Source organism: Oncorhynchus keta, chromosome 34 (assembly GCF_023373465.1).
Source record: "Oncorhynchus keta strain PuntledgeMale-10-30-2019 chromosome 34, Oket_V2, whole genome shotgun sequence".
Taxonomy (NCBI): Eukaryota; Metazoa; Chordata; class Actinopteri; order Salmoniformes; family Salmonidae; genus Oncorhynchus; species Oncorhynchus keta.
Window position 1 is genome coordinate 54,258,287 of NC_068454.1, and position 21,193 is coordinate 54,279,479.

Below are 21,193 nucleotides of genomic sequence, written 5' to 3' on the forward strand. Positions count from 1 at the left end.
AGGAGAGGAGGGTTGAGGAGGCAGAATCAGGAGATAAGTTGGAGAAGGTTTGAGCAGAGGAAGAGATGATAGGATGGAAGAGGAGAGAGTAGCGGGGGAGAGTTGGGACGGCGCGATACCATCCAGTAGGGGCAGTGTGGGAAGTGTTGGATGAAAGCGAGAGGGAAAAGGATACAAGGTAGTGGTCGGAGACTTGGAGGGGAGTTGCAATGAGGTTAGTGGAAGAACAGCATCTAGTAAAGATGAGGTCGAGCGTATTGCCTGCCTTGTGAGTAGGGGGAAGGTGAGAGGGTGAGGTCAAAAGAGGAGAGGAGTGGAAAGAAGGAGGCAGAGAGGAATGAGTCAAAGGTAAACGTGGGGAGGTTAAAGTCGCCCAGAACTGTGAGAGGTGAGCCGTTTATCAAGGCATCAAGCTCATTGATGAACTCTCAGAGGGGACCTGGGGGCGATAAATGATAAGGATGTTAAGCTTGAAAGGGCTGGTAACTGTGACAGCATGAAATTCAAAGGAGGCGATAGACAGATGGGTAAGGGAGAAAGAGAGAATGACCACTTGGGAGAGATGAGGATCCCGGTGCCACCACCCCGCTGACCAGAAGCTCTCGGGGTGTGCGAGAACACGTGGGTGGACGAAGAGAGCAGTAGGAGTAGCAGTGTTATCTGTGGTGATCCATGTTTCCGTCAGTGCCAAGAAGTCGAGGGACTGGAGGAGGCATAGGCTGAGATGAACTCTGCCTTGTTGGCCGCAGATCGGCAGTTCCAGAGGCTACCGGAGACCTGGAACTCCACGTGGGTGTCGCGCTGGGACCACCAGATTAGGGTGGCCTCGGCCACGCGGTGTGGATTTGTATGGTCTGTGCAGAGAGGAGAGAACAGGGATAGACAGACACATAGTTGACAGGCTACAGAAGAGGCTACGCTAATGCAAGGAGATTGGAATGACAAGTGGACTACACGTCTCGAATGTTCAGAAAGTTAAGCTTACGTAGCAAGAATCTTATTGACTAAAATTATTAAAATGATACAGTACTGCTGAAGTAGGCTAGCTGGCAGTGGCTGCGTTGTTGACTTTGTAGGCTAGCTGGCAGTGGCTGCGTTGGTGACACTACACTAATCAAGTCGTTCCGTTGAGTGTAATAGTATCTACAGTGCTGCTATTCGGGGGCTAGCTGGCTAGCTCGCAGTGTTGATTACGTTACGTTGCGTTAAAAGAACGACAATAGCTGGCTAGCTAACCTAGAAAAACGCTCTAGACTACACAATTATCTTTGATACACAGACGGCTATGTAGCTAGCTATGTAGCTAGCTACGATCAAACAAATCAAACCGTTGTGCTGTAATGAAATGAAATGAAAATGTGATACTACCTGTGGAGCGAAGCGGAATGCGACCGGGTTGTTGAGTGCGGAAGTTCTATTCAGTAGACGTTGGCTAGCTGTTGGCTAGCTAGCAGTGTCTCCTACGTTAAGGACGACAAATAGCTGGCTAGCTAACCTCGGTAAATTAAGATAATCACTCTAAGACTACACGCTCTAAACTACACAATTATCTTGGATACGAAGACAGCAAAGACAACTATGTAGCTAGCTAACACTACACTAATTAAGTCGTTCAGTTGAGTGTAATAGTTTCTACAGTGCTGCTATTCGGTAGACGGTGGACGTTTGCTAGCTGGCTAGCTACTGGGCAGATAGCAGTGTAGACTACGTTAGGACGACGTAATACGAAGTTGCAATAGAAGTGCTGACTGTTTCACTTTGTTGTCCTCTTTCTTTTCCTTTTTCTTCTGTCCTTATTTTGTCCTTATTTTGTCTTCCTTTCTTCTGTTAACTAGATATTTTTTGTTGTTATTCTTTGTAAGCTAGCTAGCTTCTAAAAAAAAGGAAGGAGAGGCCTGTAATTTATCATCATAGGTACACTTCAACCATGACAGACAAAATGAGAAAAAAAATCCAGAAAAATTACATTGTAGTATTTATAATGAATTTTACTCAAAGCAAAGAAGGTATCTCAAAGCCCCCTCTCATACCTTAACTGCCTAACCACTACTTAGCTAATTTTGCACCACCTGGTGCCCTAACCAAAATACAGGGGGTGATCCGCCCAGGTCTTACCTAGTGTGCTTAGACAGTGAATATACTACGGGTATATGTATGCCCGCGGGCCTATTGCCTAAGCACTCCCTAGGTGCCTTCCCCTTCCCCCTGGGAACAAATGAAACAGGAGAACAAACAATCTCAAACAAACTAAGAAACAAAAGGACATCAAATAAGCGCTATCTGAGCAACAAACTCACACAGTACATACCAACGACCAACATGCTACGACCAACATGCTACGACCAACATGCTTACAACCCTCCTCTCTCAGCAATGATCTATATCACATTCAATCTCTCCCCTGAACAACAGAACACTGGCTTTTATAGCTTCAGAAGGCATTGGAAATTGGAGAGGGGGGTCAGCTCTCCAATTAATCGTGGAGTCGACCAATCAGCTGCTGGGGGATTTCAGGAAGCCATCTCCTGAAACACACTCAAATACACAAACTACAACACCGAAACTGGGGAACGTAACATATGAGGATAGTAGATTGCCATAGTTATTTTAATATCTTCAATATGTGTCTTCAAATTCGATAATTGCATCCCCAGTGTGTCTGTCTTCACTTGTAGCCTAGTTCGGAACTGCAATGCCTGTGAAAAGGATCCAATCACGTGACGGTAGGGGTGAAACGGTTCGGTACAGGGTCCACGGTGCACATTTCGGTACACACTGCGAACCGAACATACATTAATCATATATTATAGCTAGGAAAATATATATATAATTGTAAAAAAAAAAAATATTATACTGCATAAACCAATGGCGTATAAATTAATGTGAGAAAAATATCTACATAGTAATAAAGTTAAAAAAAATAAATAATAATTGTCTCGTAGCTGTATGCAGCTCCACTCCTTAGTTATTTCACTCCAGCGACAACAGAGCTGAGAGATCGTCTTAGCAGCAATTAGCTTATGAAGGAATTAGCAGTTAGCTAAATGCAGAGGAGCAACATGGCAGGCATTGGCGAGCCAGAACTAAAAGACGCCCCTGTATCATTCCGGTCTGCCATCTGGGAACATTTCGGTTTCCCCGTAAACTATAACGGGGATGGCCAACGAGCGGCGGATAAAACCTCTACAACATGTAGCCTCTGTTCATTGCCAATAGCCTATACGAGTAAGAGGACTACTCATTTGCGCTGACATCACACCAACCGACAACCAATCGGCATCCACTTCTCCACACAGCCTTCAGGCAACAACATGCGTCTGACTCCGGTAGGGCTAAAGAAATCAATGCAGCGATAGCAAAATTCATAGCAGCAGATATGAGACCCTTCTCTGTGGTAGAGAATGAGGGGTTCAGAAACATGTTTAAAGTGGTCGAGCCGCGCTTCACTATTCCTTCGCGTACACATTTGGCCCAGACATTAACAACTTGAGAGCGAGTTGTCAGAAACGTGGTCTGTTGCTCTTCAAACACGTCCCCTTGAGAGTCGTTACACCAGTGTAAACTTGGGGGAAGAGCTAAGGGAAGTAGTTGCAGTGTGGAAGTTGGAGGGGGATAACGAAACGATTCCTGTGACCACTGACAACGCTAGAAATATTGTAAATGCAGTTGCACTAGCTGGATTGGTGCCACAGATAGGATGCTTTGCTCACGTTAATAATCTAGCATCTCAAAAAGCAATGTCAGTGAATCCAACCTCTCGCCTCCAAGCAAAGATCAGGAAGGTGGTATACTTCTTTCATAAAAGCACAACAGCTGCATATGTTTTCAAGACAGAACAGGAGATGCTGGAGCTGCCAAACCACAAACGAATCCAAGATGTCCTTACTAGATGGAATTCAAGCCATGACATGGTTGAGAGATACCTTGAGCAGAAAGTCGCGGTGTATTCTACACTGTCTGATCAAGCTGTGAGGAAGAATGTCAAAGATATTGTGACTTTGTCTGACAATGACATAAAACTAGCAGAGGAAGTTAGCAAAGTGTGGAAACCTCTCAAAACAGTCACAACACTGATATGCACTGTGTGCGTTCCATCAGTTTCCATGGTCCTGCCTATGAAAGACAATGATCCTGAAATCAATGGTGGCATCTGATGAAGATGAACCCGCAGTAAGGGATGTGAAGACTGCTATCAGAGTTGACCTCAAGTCCCTGCTGCACCTGGATGCTGCTCCCTCGTCTGAGAGTCTACAATGAACTCACAGAGGAGATGGTGACCAATATACAACAGGTATTGTATTTATTTTGTTAATGAGTGATTTAACAATGAATTATAAAGTAATAATTGTAATTGTCATAATAGTGTCTGATTATATATTTCAAACAACAAATCATATTTTTAAAGCCACTTCAGAGATAGTAATTTTCATCTAATTTAATTCTGCAGGGTCAATCCACAGATACCGCAGGAGCCAACCCCTCTCCAGAGATGGCAGACGACGGGGGTTCTCCTCCAGAAAATAAGTCTGCCATGGATGAGCTTTTTTGGGGAGTTGTTCACGACCCAGGAGCAGGGAACCAAGTCAAAGGTCAAGGTCATAGAGGAGGAGGTGACCTCATACAGGGAAGTGGACTGTATTCCCCAGGATGCTGATCCACTTACATGGTGGAAGACTAAAGGGTTAGTATACCCTCATGTTGCCATGTGAGCAAGGCGCTACCTGGCTGTGTCTGGGACCTCTGTCCCTAGCGAGAGGGTTTCATCCACAGCGGCTGACATTGTTACAGCAAGCATTATCTGTGCTCACTGCAGATAATGTGGATAGACTCATCTTTAAGAAAAACTTGAAAATCTGATTTAAAAAATATATATTATTATAATTAACCAGTCTCAAGTGGTCCTATTTTGTTTAGGGCACTGCTATGTGACTCAATTCTTCAATATGTTGCTTGACTATACACTCTTTTGTTGTTTTTTAAATTACAATTGTATTGTTTTATGTTATAAGGCAGGCACTGCTGTTTTTGATGTCCCTTTGTTTCCATATGCTCCTGGGAACTCAAGCTACCCATGTTTACTATTATAATAAATGGAAAATCTAAATACAAATGACATATTTCTCAGGCGTTTATTTTGTCGATGTATCGAAACCGTACCGAACCGTGACACCGCTGTTCCGTATCGTACCGAACCGTGACACCACTGTTCCGTATCGTACCGAACCGTGATACCACTGTTCCGTATCGTACCGAACCGTGACACCACTGTTCCGTATCGTACCGAACCGTGACACCACTCTACCGTATCGTACCGAACCGTGACACCACTGTACCGTATCGTACCGAACCGTGACACCACTGTACCGTATCGTACCGAACCGTGACACCACTCTACCGTATCGTACCGAACCGTGACACCACTCTACCGTATCGTACCGAACCGTGACACCACTCTACCGTATCGTACCGAACCGTGACACCACTGTTCCGTATCGTACCGAACCGTGACACCACTGTACCGTATCATACCGAACCGTGAATTTTGTGAACCGTTTCACCCCTACTTGACGGGCATTGACTAATAACAATTGAGATATCTGAGAGAGCCACGTGAGTGAGAGGTGCTTTCGAGCATGGTGATTAGCAGCCAGGAGAAGGGAATTATAATTATTATATTCAGCTCGAGGGCACAACGGCCAGATTTTGTTTAGGGGGCATTACGGCAACTCAAGGGGCCATGGCGTCACAAGGGGTTTCTTGCAGTGCCTGCTACTGCCTTGCGCAGTATATTGTATTGTTTATTTTTTTGTCCGTTTATTTTTTATCAATAAAACATTTTGTTTTAAATACTGCATGTATTTTTTTTAAAGGTTTGGGGCTGGACCAAAAACATCCAATACTGAGGCCCCTGAAGCCCAGACCTAATGACACTGCTGGATTTTTGGTAAATTACTGGAAGCTTTGCAACCCTATGTAAGGGGGAATCCCTGGGTCTTGCGTGAGTGGCATGCAGGGAGGTACTCCACATACCCTGTCTTCCTGAAGTTCCTGCACTCACATTTCCTTGGCGCCGAGGTCAGTCAGACCAGGAACTGCAATGCTGAACCCCTGGTAACAACAGAAAACATAAACAACAAGTGTGTTATTTCGCTTGTACTTACCTAGTGTATACACTATCATGTAGGTACAGTACGTGTGCCCATGCCTGATAAGTCTGGATGTTATTGTTTATGATTTGATATATTCCAATTTGCCTCAACCAGATTTCATAAAATAATTGAACGTAGGTCCTACTAGAGGGTCCCCTCTCTACCTCCCCACACTAGCCTGCTCGAGATGGCCTGATTAGTCCTTACCAGGCGGGGCTGAAGAGGCCCTACTAGAGGGCCCCTCCCTTACCTCCCCACACTAGCCTGCTCAATGAGTTCTTACCAGGCATCCTACCAGGAGGGGCTGAAGAGGCCCTACTAGAGGGCCCCTCCCTTACCTCCTCGCACTAACCTGCCAAAGACAGTTTGACCCAACCCCGCCAGGTGTGATACAAGGAGGAGTTGGGGAGACCCTGCTGGAGGGCCTCCCCCTTACCTCCCCATACCCCCTTGTCAGAGATTATTTGACATTCCCCTAATTGGTCATTGTAATGGTAAAGGTTAAGCTCTTTGATTAGCTATTTTGAAATGATTTTTCTTCTTAGCCATGAAGCTCTAACTGCCCTCATAATAATATATGCTATTTAGCAGACACTTTTGTCCAAAGTACAGTGCAGTGAGGCTATACGTGTTATGGTCCCAGTGGGAATTGAACCAACAACCCTGGTGTTGCTAGTGCCACACTATTACCAACTGAGCCACACAGGCCCACAGTCAGTAGCAGTACTGTTAGCTCCATGTGATTGTGGAGAGTGTTTGCGCTGGGTTGTGCCCTCTCACTGTGCTGGACTAGTCCCTGAATGGCAAGCAGGGTGGCATCAAATACCTCAGCCTCTTTCAGAATCCAAGTGCTGAGACTTGACCTAGTTTTGCTGAAAGATGTTGGTGTGCCTAACCCCCCCCGCTATTGTATGAGTCTAAACCACTCATAATGCCATTTGACTAGACTTTTTAAAATCAATCAAACACATTGGTTGAAACCATATGTTTGAGTTAGTTGAAGTCATATACTTTACTGAGCATAGGCCTTGAATGTCAATTTAAATGGTATTTTCTTGGGTGTTACTTAGGCTATGTGTAAAGCCATAACAAAATGTACAGACAAGTATCAATATGCAAGGAGTTTGGGATGGTTATTTTCCCCTCACAGATGTTATTCAACTTCAGTAGAGTTGAGTGTAGCCTATGATCTTTAATGTGTCAAACTTCATCAGAGACCATGTGAACAGAGTGCCATGTCAATAACAAACGGACCCTGGGCAAATTACCACCAGTCTGATGATGATAATTACAGGGCAGTGTTAGACATCGACTGACTTTTCAGTCAGACTTCAATAGGCACCACACATTCCTTTATATGAGGAATGTAGGCTCATTTTTGTATTTTTATTTAACCTTTATTAACTAGGCAAGTCAGTTAAGAACACATTTTTATTTACAATGATGGCCTACCCCAGCCAAACCCTAACAACACTGGGCCAATTGTGCCCCGCCCTATCAGACTCCTAATTTATTTACTTAATCTTTATTTAATAACTAGGCAAGTCAGTTAAGAACAAATTCTTATTTACAATGACGGCCTAGGAACAGTGGGTTAAATGCATTGTTTTGGGGCAGATTCTTTCCTTGTCAGCTCAGGGATTCGATCTAGCAACCTTTTGGTTTTCATCAGTGTTGACTGGGACTCCTCCTGCAACATTCTCTTAACAACTAGGCTACCTGCCACAGCTGTTTTGACACAATAATCACAGCCTGTTGTGATACAGCCTGGTCTGTGTATATTCTCAGAAAGTATTCTTACCACTTGATCTGTTCTATATTTTGTTGTTACAGCCTGAATTCAAAATGGATTCAAATCCATTTTCTTTCTCACACACAATATCCCATAATGACGAAGTGAAAACATTTGTTTTGTTATTGTATGCAAATGTATTTCAAATTAAATACATAAATGTCTAATTTACATAAGTATTCACACCCCTGAGTCAATATATGTTAGAGTCACCTTTGGCAGTGACTATAGCTGAATATTTCTTGGTAAGTCTCTCTAAGAGCTTTCCACACCTGGATTGTACAATGTGTGCACATTTAAAAAATAATTTTTATTATTCATGCTGTAGACAGCCATTTTCAGTTCTTGCCATAGATTATCAAGCTGATTTAAGTCAAAACTGTAACTAGGCCACTTATGAACATTCAATGTTGTCTTGGTTAGCAACTCCTGTGTACATTTGGCCTTGTGTTTTAGTTCATTGTCTTGCTTATATGGTGAATTTGTCCTTCAGTGTCTGTTGGAAAGCAGACTGAACCAGGTTTTCCTCTAGGATATTGCCTGTGCTTAGCTCTATTCAGTTTTTTTTATCCCCCCAAAAACTCCCTAGTCCTTGCCAATGACAAGCATACCCTTATGATGCAGCCACCACCATGCTTAAAAATATGAAGAGTGGTAATTGTGTTGTGTTGGATTTGCCCCAAACATTCAGAACATAAAGTTTATTATTTTTCCCCCACATTTTTTGCAGTTTTATTTTAGTGCCTTATTGCAAACAGGATGCATGTTTTGGAATATTTGTTGTTATGTACAGGCTTCCTTCTTTTGAATTTTTAAAACATTTATTTAAATAGGAAAGTCAGTTAAGAACAAATTCTTATTTACAATGACGGCCTACACCGGCCAAACACGGACGATGCTGGACCAATTGTGCGCCGCCCTATGAGACTCCCAATCACGGCCGGTTGTGAATACAGCCTGGAATTGTACCAGGGTGTCTATAGTGACGCCTCAAGCACTGAGATGCAGTGCCTTAAACCTCTGAATAACTACAATGCTGTTGATCTATCCTAAGTTTTCTTCTATCACAGCCATTAAACTCTGTAACTGTTTTAAAGTCACCATTGGCCTAATAGTGAAATCCCTTAGCAGTTTCCTTCCTCTCCAGCCACTGAGTTAGGAAGGACGCCTGTATCTTTTGTAGTGACTGGGTGTATTGATACATCATACAGGGTGTAATTAATAACTTGATCATGCTCAAAGAGATATTCTATGTCTTTGCGAGGCATTGGAAAACCTCCCTGATCTTTGGGGTTGAATCTGTGTTTGAAATTCTTTACTCGACTGAGGGACCTTACAGGTAATTGTATGCGTGGGGTACAGAGATGAGGTAGACATTAAAAAAAGAACACAGAGTGAGTCCATGCAACTTATTATGTGACTTGTTAAGTAACATATTACTCCTGAACTTATTTAGGCTTGTCATTACAAAGGGGTCGAATACTTATTGACTCAAGACATTTCAGGATTTTATTTATTTTTTCATTTGTAAAAATGTCTTAAAACATAATGGGTATTGTGACCCAGTGACACAACATTTGAATTTAATCAATTTTATATTCAAACGGTAATGCAAGAAAATGTGGAAAAAGACTAGGTTTGTCAATACTTCCTAAAGGCACTCTGTGTGTGTGTGTGTGTGTGTGTGTGTGTGTGTGTGTGTGTGTGTGTGTGTGTGTGTGTGTGTGTGTGTGTGTGTGTGTGTGTGTGTGTGTGTGTGTGTGTGTGTGTGTGTGTGTGTGTGTGTGTGTGTGTGTGTGTGTGCGCGTGTTCAGGGACTCAGTGAATCAGATTCTGGTGAGAGTTTTGAAGGAGGAGAGACAACAAAGACAGGAAGGAAAAGCCGCAATAGTTTTTTTGTTGTTGAAGAAATTGGAAATTGTAGCTGCTTTTATGAAATCTGATATCAGATGAAAGGGAAGTATTCTGTACATGGGAGCTACTGTAAAGCCATGCCCCCTTGTGTGTGAAGTGGCTGTTTGCTTGATTAATATGAGCCTGCCTCAGTCTGGGCAGAATGAAAGGAATTCTATAGGAAGACATGGATAGTCTGGAGCTTACTCCTTGAACTAGATATTTACAGATGCTGTATCTTAATTTGATCATCTTGGTGTTGCAAGAAATGCAAACGTGTAGTGTATTCAAGGTTTCAAAAGGCTTCTGTCAGGTCCACTGTCACGCCTCTGATTGAGAACCACACCCGGACAAACACATAGAAATAGAAAATCATAGAACATATAACATAGAACATGACCAAACCAAAATAAAGACATAAAATGCTCTCTACGGTCAGGGCGTGACAGTGGACCTGACAGAGAGAATGAAATATTTTCAATGTTTTGGCAATTGATTGTTCATTATATTTAGCTTTGTAATTTCCAATAAAAAGTAATAAAATCATTTTTAATGTCATTATTTGATAATTATATATATATATTTTTTTAAACCTAACCTAAATTGAACCGACCTCAAAAATCCCCCTGCACTAGGCTATATCTGGCTTACTTGTCATCACTCAGTCTGTTGCTTGTACCGTTTTTCTGCCCTCTACTGTTAATTTGAGGACATCCATTTCCTACTATAGTTTCAATTCCTATTTATTGATTATCAGTCATATTTAGCCGATACAGATATCTCGGTAAAAGGCCAATATCGGCCAATAATATAGGTGAACCGAAATATCGCTCGAAATAAGATGGGGATTGGGGAAGAGTTGCATTGGAGAGCAGAGGGTTCAAATGAGCCAACTGGAAGGGGAGATTAGCCGAGGACTAGGTGGTCAGGTTAGTACAGTATGAGGGGGCCAAGTTTGTTGTTTGAGCCAGGAGAGTTCGGGATTAACAGCTCATGAACAGGACATTGATTTACTGTAATGTTCTATCCGAAGGCAACACCCTTTGCAAGGTAGTGGCCCTGATCGACATCTCATTACTCTTAAGTTGTTTACCCAAGTGTTTGTCTTTCCCATCGATCACTTATGGTGTGGTGGCAGTCAGAATGTAACAATAGCGCTTTGGTAGATGCTTGACTCACTGGGAATGGTTAATAATCAGTGAGCAGACAGACAGACAGACAGAAGAGCCCATCGATTCCTCCGCTCAGCTGTCAGTGACAGGAGGGAGGATGCGTCACTGCCTGCTCTATCAGGGGGACATAGAACGCCCTGTTCAGTTTTATCTGATCCATTCCTATGTCTAGTCGGAGAGTCCTGGAACCACGACAGTCACCCTGTGATTTATCACTGATGATTGTCCTTCTGTAGCTCAGTTGGTAGAGCATGGCGCTTGTAACGCCAGGGTAGTGGGTTTGATTCCCGGGACCACCCATACGTAGAATGTATGCACACATGACTGTAAGTCGCTTTGGATAAAAGCGTCTGCTAAATGGCATATATTATTTATATATATATATTATATATATATATTTGCTATCATACTCTAGTCGGCTGGCTACTGTATACTAGCGGAGGTGGCTACAGTGTCTTGGTGTGTGGAACGATGGCTGGGTGGCTGCTGGTCCCATTGTCTGGTATTGTTTACGTCTGCTTATTTTGGTGGGGCAGGGAATGGGATTTCCCATCCGACGGTTGTCCTTCCCAGTTTATCCCAGTTACTTCATCTGGGGATCACATCAAACACTCTGGCCTTGATTCCGAGGGCGATGTGTGTGTGTGTGTGTGTGTGGGTGGGTGGGATATGGAAATACTGCCTTAGATATCATAACACTGTCCCTGGATAACCTCTCAAGGATAGCTTCTATTGAAAGATCTCTTATGTAGGGGGATTTTAAAAGCATTTCAGTTGGCCTGAACAGATAAGGTTGAGATAGTTAGTAATAACAAACTGTTAAGTGAATATAGCCATTGTCAGCAATATCCTATTACTGTTGAACAAACAATGCTGACTCATGCACTCATAGAGCTTTATTAGTTCAACTCAACATTTCCAAAATGTCCCCACATAGGATTCAGACCTGAATTCCTGTGGTTTCATGTCAATTTCCAATTTCCCACAACCACTCTGCCGCACCAGCGCTACAAGCTTCCTCACAGCAGGACATTCCTTTAACATGGTCATCACTGGTAGGAAATGCATCACAGGACTGGTTTCCACCTCTGTTGTCCAGCTACTCACAGTGATTGTGAGGCCCAGGGGAGCAGTAGACAGTACAGTAGATAAACATAAGGCATGTCCCTCCACAGCTGCAGGTTAGGGCTTTCCCTGGGTGAAGTGTCCCTCTGCTGGTGGTTAATATGTGATCAGGACAGAAGCAGAAACAGGGTGCAGCTGGGTTTTACTCATTAGTGCACACCGTAGCAAAATGTTTTGCCACGGAAAAGGGAGAGATTTGTTTGGTATTTCGCAAAAACATTTTTTTTTATGGGAGATTACAATAAATGGAATTGGACAAAAACGACAAACATTCTCCGCGCTTTTCTTTTTAGATCGTAACAATCACATCCCTCGCCTCCGTTAACCCCCCCACTCCCAGCTGGTGTTACTAAGATTTGCAAAGAAGATGTGTCTCCGTTGTCTTGGTGTGGAGATACAGTTTCACTCAGCTCGATGGTCACACCTCTTTTGAGGTCAGCGTTTGCGTACGGCTGCAGTCATACTTAGCTTGTGTTGTGCATATATACAGTGTACCATTAGGCCATGATAACTGTAAATGGTTAACTGTGTGCACATAGCGTCGTCAGTCTCTAGCTGCTCAACACTGCACCTTTTTGAACTACACCACCGATAAGCTACACGTGTAGCAACGCAAGGCGCACACACACACACACACACACACATGGCACACCTGCGCCACGTCTGCCACAAGGTCTTTCAATGTGTCTACGTGCACTCTCTGCTTTGTATTTACTCAATATAAACGCTGCACAAAGGTCAAGAAACAAGGTCTAGCCCTAACCCCTTGGACTTACGTAGACTTGTATAGATCCTAAATAATTGGGTGGGCACAAGCAATATGGGGTTGGAGCTATTAACCATATTTCTTGTACCTGTCTAATTCTTTCACATCTACATGCAGTGTTTAGGTTAAGGGGGTCGTGGATTGTTTCTACATAGGGCACATTATGTATTCTACTGCATGCCCAAACAGACTCTATCCCCCCCGCTCCCTCAGTGGGGCTGGCCCATCTGTCACTGTGCCAGAACACTTAACCACCTCGACCCCCCCGCCTCCATGGAACTCTGTGGTGATAGTCCCCCCCCACTGCTGCTTTCATCAAGGCATCCTCTGTCTGTCCATCCGTCTGTATCTCTGTCTGCATGTCTGGCTATCTGTCCGTCTGGCTGTCAGTCAGGATATATACTTCACTCGACCACAGGATCTCTCAGGAGGTGCAACCAGTTTTAACACTGCTAGCTAAGCTATGAACCGTTCAGTAGAGGGTGGCAGCTGGGGATGTCATCAAAGCATTGCACTTGTCTCCTTATAATGAATCATGAGCCTGCGTCTCACGTCTCAAGTGCACAGTGTCAGTGGTTGGCTGGTTTGCATTTGTCACCGAATCGAATGCAGAACTATTTCCTCATTCTGCATTCTTGTCCTGTTCTTTTGAAGTTGTTTTATTCCCCGCTGGCCTTTGTTGCTGATGTGAATACCTCGACTCTCTCAAAGCACTTGAGCGCTGCGTTGACACTCACACACACACACACACACATACACTCTCACACAAGCGGTGCTTTACATGGGCCTTATGATTGAGGGAGGCTCCAACCTGTGAAGGGGGGAGGGGGACTCCTGTTCTGTGGAACTACGAGGCGTTACGTGTTAGAAAAGGGAAGAGGACGACAGACCGAGAAAGACAGAGACCAGGCTGCACAAACTGAGATCAAGAGACGGGGAGAAAAGGAAAGGGTTCAGCAAGGAATCTCAAGGGACGTAGCTTCAGCAGTTCCAAAGGTCTCAGTAGCTGCTAAGGCATGTCTTCTCCCTACTCCTCGACCAAAGGTAAGACAGCGGATTGCGTTAGCGGGTACAAATGTGGAACGCTGAAATTGAAGAAACCAAAGAGTGGTGGAGGAAACAAACGCAGGTGCAGAGTATGCATGACAGACCCTCTGGACTAGCCGGGGAGTATAGACACCATAGCAGACTACAGCCAACACACAACAGGTGTCTGTCTGTCTGTATCCAGGGGCTGCATACTGTTGTCCAGGGGAATTCAGATCCTTCTGCACCGTATTTACTTCATGGTTACAGAGGCATAAGGTGTGTGTGTGTGTGTATGTGTGTGTGTGTGCGCCCACGTGTATGGGAATGAGATATGGGGAGATGAGTGTGTGGTCTCTCGGCACATCTACAGGGATTAGTGCATAAAACTTGATGATATCAACAAACAATGTATTGAGCCTGGTTCTTAAAGTTCAGCCTGGCTGACTCCCAATGGGTTGTGTACGCTACAGGACAGCTAGTTTACTGTGTGCTCCTTGTGTCTGTGCTTGCAGGGTAGACGAGACCGCAAGCTTGAGTGGTACTAATGGTTGTGTATACCTTTTAGTAATTAGGGGTCTTGTTTTTGTTGTCCTTATACCTCTGCCTTGGTCCTGTATGTGTAGCCTAGTCAAATGGTATGATGTGATGATTGATGTTCTATTTCTTGACCGCCCCAACAAGCTAAAAAGGGTTGTTTAAATGTCATAAGAATCCCGAGCCGAGTCGTTGATGTGAGTGACTCTGTTTGCTGTTTTGCAGGATTAAGCAACAGTACCCACCTGCCCTCTGTTTTTCCCTCTACTACATACTACTCTGTCTACCTCAAACACACACATACAGTTGAAGTCGGAAGTTTACATACACCTTTGCCAAATACATTTAAACTCAGTTTTTCACAATTCCTGACATTTAATCCTAGTAAAAATTCCCTGTCTTAGGTCAGTTAGTCCTAAACGACTTGCCAAAACTATAGTTGGTTAACAAGACATTTGTGGAGTGGTTGAAAAACGAGTTTTAAGGACTCCAACCTAAGTGTATGTTAAACTTCCAACTTCAACTGTATATACACTACCGTTCAAAAGTTTGGGGCCACGTAGAAATGTCCTTGTTTTTGAAGGAAAAGCACATTTTTTGTCCATTAAAATAACATTGTTAATGTTGTAAATGACTATTGTAGCTGGAAACGTCAGATTTGTAATGGAATATCTACATAGGATCATTATCAGCAACCATCACTCCTGTGTTCCAATGACACGTTGTGTTAGCTAATCCAAGTTTATCCTTTTAAAAGGCTAATTGATCATTACAAAACCCTTTTGCAATTATGTTAGCACAGCTGAAAACTGTTGATTAAAGAAGCAATAAAACTGGCCTGCTTTAGACTAGTTGAGTATCTGGAGCATCAGCATTTGTGGGTTCGATTACAGGCTCAAAATGGCCAGAAACAAAGTACTTTCTAATGAAACTCGTCAGTCTATTCTTGTTCTGAGATGAAGGCTATTCCATGTGAGAAATTGCCAAGAAACTGAAGATCTCGTACAACACTGTGTGCTACTCCATTCACAGAACAGAGTAAACTGTCTCTAACCAGAATAGAAAGAGGAGTGGGAGGCCCTGGTGCACAACTGAGCAAGAGGACAAGTACATTAGAGTGTCTAGTTTGAGAAACAGACGCCTCACATGTCCTCAACTGACAGCTTCATTAAATAGTACCCACAAAACACCAGTCTCAACGTCAACAGTGAAAAGGCGACTCCGGGATGCTGGCCTTCAAGGCAAAGAAGAGTTGCAAAGAAAAAGAATAACAATAAAATATTAAGATGTGCAAAAGAACATAAGACACTGGACAGAGGAACTCTACCTAGAAGGCCAGCATCCCGGAGTCACCTCTTCACTGTTGACGTTGAGACTGGTGTTTTACCGGTACTATTTAATGAAGCTGCCATTTGAGGACTTCTGAGTTGTATGTTTCTCAAACTAGACACTCTAATGTTCTTTTGAACGATATTATATATAGATATATATATATTACTTACACACATACACACACAGAATGCAATGAGGCCTATACAGACAGATGGATGCAGTACACTGTGCACACATACACACCCGCTTGACTGTCAAAGGTACAATAAATCACAGATAGCCACCTGTTGTTTCAATCTGTTTTTTTTGACGAATATAAAGTTTGTCTGAACATGGCCTACAGTAACACACGGACACATACTGCTTCCTCTATACTCTTCTCCCTCTCACCCTCTGCCTTTCTCAATAACACCCCCATCATTAAAACTCTTTTGTCAATAGCCCTCCCTCTCAACTCATTGTATGAAAAGGTCCTGGGGGGAGACGCAATGAAAAGGATGAAAGACTTGATATTCGCTTCAAACTAATCCAGACCAGACCAGTGCCTTACGGGAACAGCTGGCATCAGTTCTGTACTGTGGAGGTTAAGTGAGCTATTTAGACCACCATTACTGGCTCCTCTTCTAAACACTAAGCAGCACAGTGACCTCTCCAGATCAGCCCATCTGTCTGCCCTACTGAATCTGAGGCTGCAGCTGATTCCTAGTCTAGTGGCCACTGGCAAGGCTCCTTCTCATTAAGAGTATTTTAATGGAGAGTGTGTCTGTGTGCGTCTGTCTAAGGGTGAAAGGTCCCTCTGTGTCCATCGAGACGTGTCTCCATCGAGACCTCCCATGGGAATGGAATGAGGAGCGAGTCTGTCTGTGATTTTTTTTTGTGGCTGTGAATGCCAGTTGTGTTTAGGTAAAGCCTGAAACTGCACTCTGACTGAGGTTGCAGTTTGGCTGGTCGAGGCAGAATGCATTGGCCTGTATTCAGAGAAAGGGACAAAGGGAGAGAGTTGAGTGCTCGGTGTGTGTGTGTGTGTGTGTGTGTGTGTGTGTGTGTGTGTGTGTGTGTGTGTGTGTGTGTGTGTGTGTGTGTGTGTGTGTGTGTGTGTGTGTGTGTGTGTGTGTGTGTGTGTGTGTGTGGGTGCGTGTGTGCGTGTGTGTGTGTTGCGTTTGGGCATTGTTGGATAACAAGGGCCAAGGGTGTGTTTTTCTCCACCAAGTCCCTCCAGAGAAGAACCTTTCCCAATAAAGTAGGGTATATTTAAGTCATGGTGTCAACCTTGAATATAGCCGATTACAGTAAAACAGAATTGCAATGTTTTTTTGTGTGTTTTTGACATGCTTCCTTGAGGTTTGACAGACTTGAGTCTTTCTGGCCCTTGTGCAGCTGGTTTGCGTCCTACCAGGAGATGTGACTATCCTGGAATGTTCCAGAGTAGGAGTAGTTAAGAGTTCAGAGAGTAGAAGTAGTTAAGAGTTCATATTATTTCCCTCCCAGATTCTCATTGTGCTCTCTGATTGTTGTCCATCTCCAAAGTGCACAGAACAACCCGTTTTCTTCCCCGCCCACCCACACAATCATCACTCACTTGCCTGTTCCCAGATCTGTCTGTTCTGTCTTGTCAACTCCTATAAGAGAGCTACAAAGGCGTTACATTTCTAGGTTTAAAGGCTGAAGTAGACAACAATATGGTGTACTGGCTGCGTTTTAAAAGGAAGATGCCCCGGTAAATTATACAGTGTCATGTCAGTAAAAGGCTAGGTGTCAGTATTTGAAGTAGACCTAGTAGCCTTTATGTCTAGTAGGGAAGTTATTTAAACTTGTATTAGTAGATCATTTCTACATTGATATACTGTTAGTATTAGATTATACCAGTATAATTATACTTCCATTCGGGGGGGGTGAAAAGTAAGCCTTTTGATTTATGGCCAAAGCATAATATGTCACATTTTGAACACATGGCTCTACTCTTTAATCCCAGCAGGTGGCAATGTTGGCAAGTCATCCAGGCCTTGCCATGGTGTGAGGTCTCTCAGTGCAAACTCGGTTGATGTGTCAAGGAGGATTATACACAGTGCACACTCCTACAGCGACCATAAACCTATCGCTGAAGCATCTACTACTAAGCTATAGCCTGGACTCCTCAGTATCACAAATCCCCTCTGACAGCTCAATGCTTCTTGCTCACTCTACTATTCAATTATTGTGTTTGCAAAGCTCAGATGTGAACGAAACACTGAAACAGTTCCGGTGTAGGCTGATCCCAATTGTTCTCTTTTAACGGGAGGAAGAAAGGTTCAAGATTTACCCTGGAGGTTTACTCCTGCTAAGCATGCAACCGCTTAACTTAAGAATTTGAAAGAGTCATGGGTTGCTAACATTGACATGTTTCGTCTTGGTATGCTCTAACTAGTTGCGAACATATTGAAGATTTACATTGCCTCTAGCTAATTAGTACAAAAAAATGTGTTCAAATAATATGCAATGAACTAATGAGTTCTTCTTCCGCTGTTTGACTCATCAGAAGGAAGGGTGGGACACAGGGGTCTGATGCCATCTGTCTCAGTAGAAGAACAATACTCTAATAACATGAACATACCATTATATTATATCATACCATAAGGGACAAAAGGAATCCACATAAAGGCGTAGGTAAATGTCAGAGAAAATGTGGGACAGATCATGTTATTGTAATGGTTGGAAACGATGTTTGCCCTAAGTGTTCTCAGGCAGGTTTAGCGGTGGTGCTGCTTCGCATTTGCATTTGCATTTGCTGGGATTTGTATACGAGATGACAGGACAATGTGTACAGATGTAGGCGTGTAGCCTTTCAATTTCTTTGCCAAATCCATCGCAATGATGCATTGAGTTTAGTTGAGTGTAGTTGTGCAGGGAGCTGCCTTGAATCAAATAGTTAGGGGATAATCGAGTGTTTCAAGGTAAACAGCGACGGACAGTACGGGAATAACAATTGTCTCCAAGGTGGCTCATTTTGGGAAATGGAATCACTGGCATGTAGATATGAAATTCCTTACATGCGCATGCTGGAACACACACACAACGTGTGTTAATCATACTGAAACATCTCTGTAACTGTGTAAAAAAAAAGAAAATGCTGTCTTGAAAAAGAGGCCCCTCCAGTGAAGTTGAAGGGCTTTGTTGTGACTTGCCCTGTTTCCCAGACCACTTATACTAGCATCTTAAAACTGGCTGGAATGCTTCAACGCCCTCTTCTGACCTGTGTAGGTGCTGTAACACCTACTGTAGATGAGCGACACCTGAGTGAGAGGACTTGTCCAAAACGGGAGACTGGGAGAGGTCACCACCATGGTGCAGTATTGGTAGAGCATCCAGTTTTGTGAAATCAGTATGTGAAGAATGCGTGTGTGTTTAGCAATTTACTTTCGAGTATCTAGAGTCAACAGACTCATGACTCTACATGCGTTTATATGTCTTTTGCAGACCTCCAGAAAGCAGCAGGCGGTCTACAAAAACATGTAGAATTAAAGTATAGTCAGAGACAGCATGCTGATAAAGTAGCAGTTGAGGTGCATCGTTGAGCAGGCCAAGGACTGCAGCCCTCTTGCTAGCTAGGCTAGAGTACACTGTTAGAAAGAATGGTTCCAAAAGGGTTCTTCGGCTGTCGCCGTTAGGAGAACCGTTTTTGATTCCAGGTAAAAACCCTTTTAAGGGTTTTATGTAGAACCCTCTGTGGTAAAGGTTCTACGTGGAACCCAAAATGATTCTACCTGGAACCAAAAGGAGGTAGTCCAAAGGAGAACCCAAAAAGGAGAACCCAAAAAGGATTCTACCTGGAACCAAAGGAGGTAGTCCAAAAGAGAACCCAAAAAGGAGAACCCAAAGGAGAACCCAAAGGAGAACCCAAAAAGGGTTCTGCTGTGGGAACAGTCGACGAACCCTTTTAGATTCTAGAAAGCACACGGAGTGTGTCGGTGTCATTTTTGCACCTGAGGGCATTTCATCATGCAACAACCTGGGCACACCACGCATGTGTCCTCTTTCTGCGAGACACTGGAAGGGAGGTTATTTTGAAAGTAAATCCATCTGGTTGGCATTCAATTCCTCTCTAGGGAGGCTGGTATCACTTTCCATCCACCAGTGTTATGACAGTATGTCTGCTCGTCTTTATTCTTGCGAGCCATTATCTATTCTTAAGCGAGCTATGAATCTCTCTGGGAGAGACTACCTCCACCTTCCACCACAGGATGACATTTGCCCATATAGTATAAATGTCTATGTGAACGCAGAGCCGCAGGATTATATTACAGATTTTAAGTCTGTTTCTAATCACAAATGAAATCCTCCGTGAGATCAAAGTATGTTTGTTGACTTTGATGTGTTGTCTCTGGTGGCCCTGATAGGTTACTGTACCACTACTCTCTGGGGAGCTCAGAGTTGTCAGGGGAGAAACATGATAGGCTGCTGGCAATAGATATACTATACCGTGCTTATCTCTCTCTCTCTCTCTCTCTCTCTCTCTCTCTCTCTCTCTCTCTCTCTCTCTCTCTCTCTCTCTCTCTCTCTCTCTCTCTCTCTCTCTCTCTCTCTCACACTCTTTTTCTCTCACTCTCTCTCTGTCTCCCCCCACAAGTCCACACTCTCTGAAGGAAAAAAATGTAATGTGAACACACTGCAACTCACACTGTTGCCTGTAGCCTCTTCTGGGAGGGGTCTGAGAGGCCCACATACTGTAGGCTTTTTTTTATATGACCAGAGCTGAAATGAAGGAGTGAAGAGCAAGTATCATCTGCCTGTTGTTTGAACTGGCTCTTTCTCTGTTAGAAGGAGCGTGTTTGTTTTGCTAGGTACTCATAGTGCAAAACAGGATAGGGCGAGACCCAGTCCAGCTGTGCTGATAAGCAAAGGCAAAGTAAATGTCACCTCTTGCAGCGATGGTGACTGGTGACATTAGAAGATGCTAGATATTACGAGCCAAGAAAATGTCAGGTACTGCATTAAAACGAATTGGTGTGCAGGTTGAGGCTCGATCATTTTGTTCATGATATGTCTGGTTATAGAAGTAGCCTAATGCAGGAGGACTCAAACCTTTTCTAACGCAGTGAATCCTAATGCTATTGAGTTGATGTGGGCTAAAGGCTTAGCATCTCAACCACCACTGAACCGCTCCCCTCTGCGATCATTCCCAACCATAACCGCCGTGTGATATTGTAATTGCTCCGCTGCGCTGTTACTCCGGGTGTGGTGGCCCTGTGGCCCGCTGAACACTTGTAGCCGGGCCAGAGGTGTCTCTCGAAGACGCCACGTGAGAAAATTAAAACAAACACGCGCTATCAGATGGTGGTCTTGGATTATTGCGTACCATTTGATCAATATCTTCCTAATCGTTGCACGATTATCTTTGTGACGGATCCTCGACTTACAATCAGCC

The 21,193-nt window shown here is 43.7% G+C and overlaps 1 protein-coding gene and 1 long non-coding RNA gene across 8 annotated transcripts in view; both read left to right on the plus strand.

Moving 5' to 3' along the window:
- Positions 1 to 21,193, plus strand: part of LOC127915142 (plectin-like) — a 177,321-nt gene that overhangs the window by 43,479 nt on the left and 112,649 nt on the right. Inside the window, exon 1 of one of the 7 annotated variants that reach the window (XM_052494092.1) lies at positions 13,813 to 13,941. The exons of the other annotated variants lie outside the window; for them this stretch is intronic. Within the exon in view, the coding sequence (XP_052350052.1) occupies positions 13,914 to 13,941 (28 nt within the window). The 5' untranslated portion in view covers positions 13,813 to 13,913. Of the gene's footprint in view, positions 1 to 13,812; positions 13,942 to 21,193 lie in introns of those variants that run through there. 7 annotated transcript variants of the gene reach the window in all.
- On the plus strand, positions 854 to 5,847 carry LOC118367293 (uncharacterized). The gene is made up of 2 exons (XR_004822098.2): positions 854 to 4,291; positions 4,448 to 5,847. It is a non-coding gene; the product is annotated as an uncharacterized LOC118367293 (long non-coding RNA).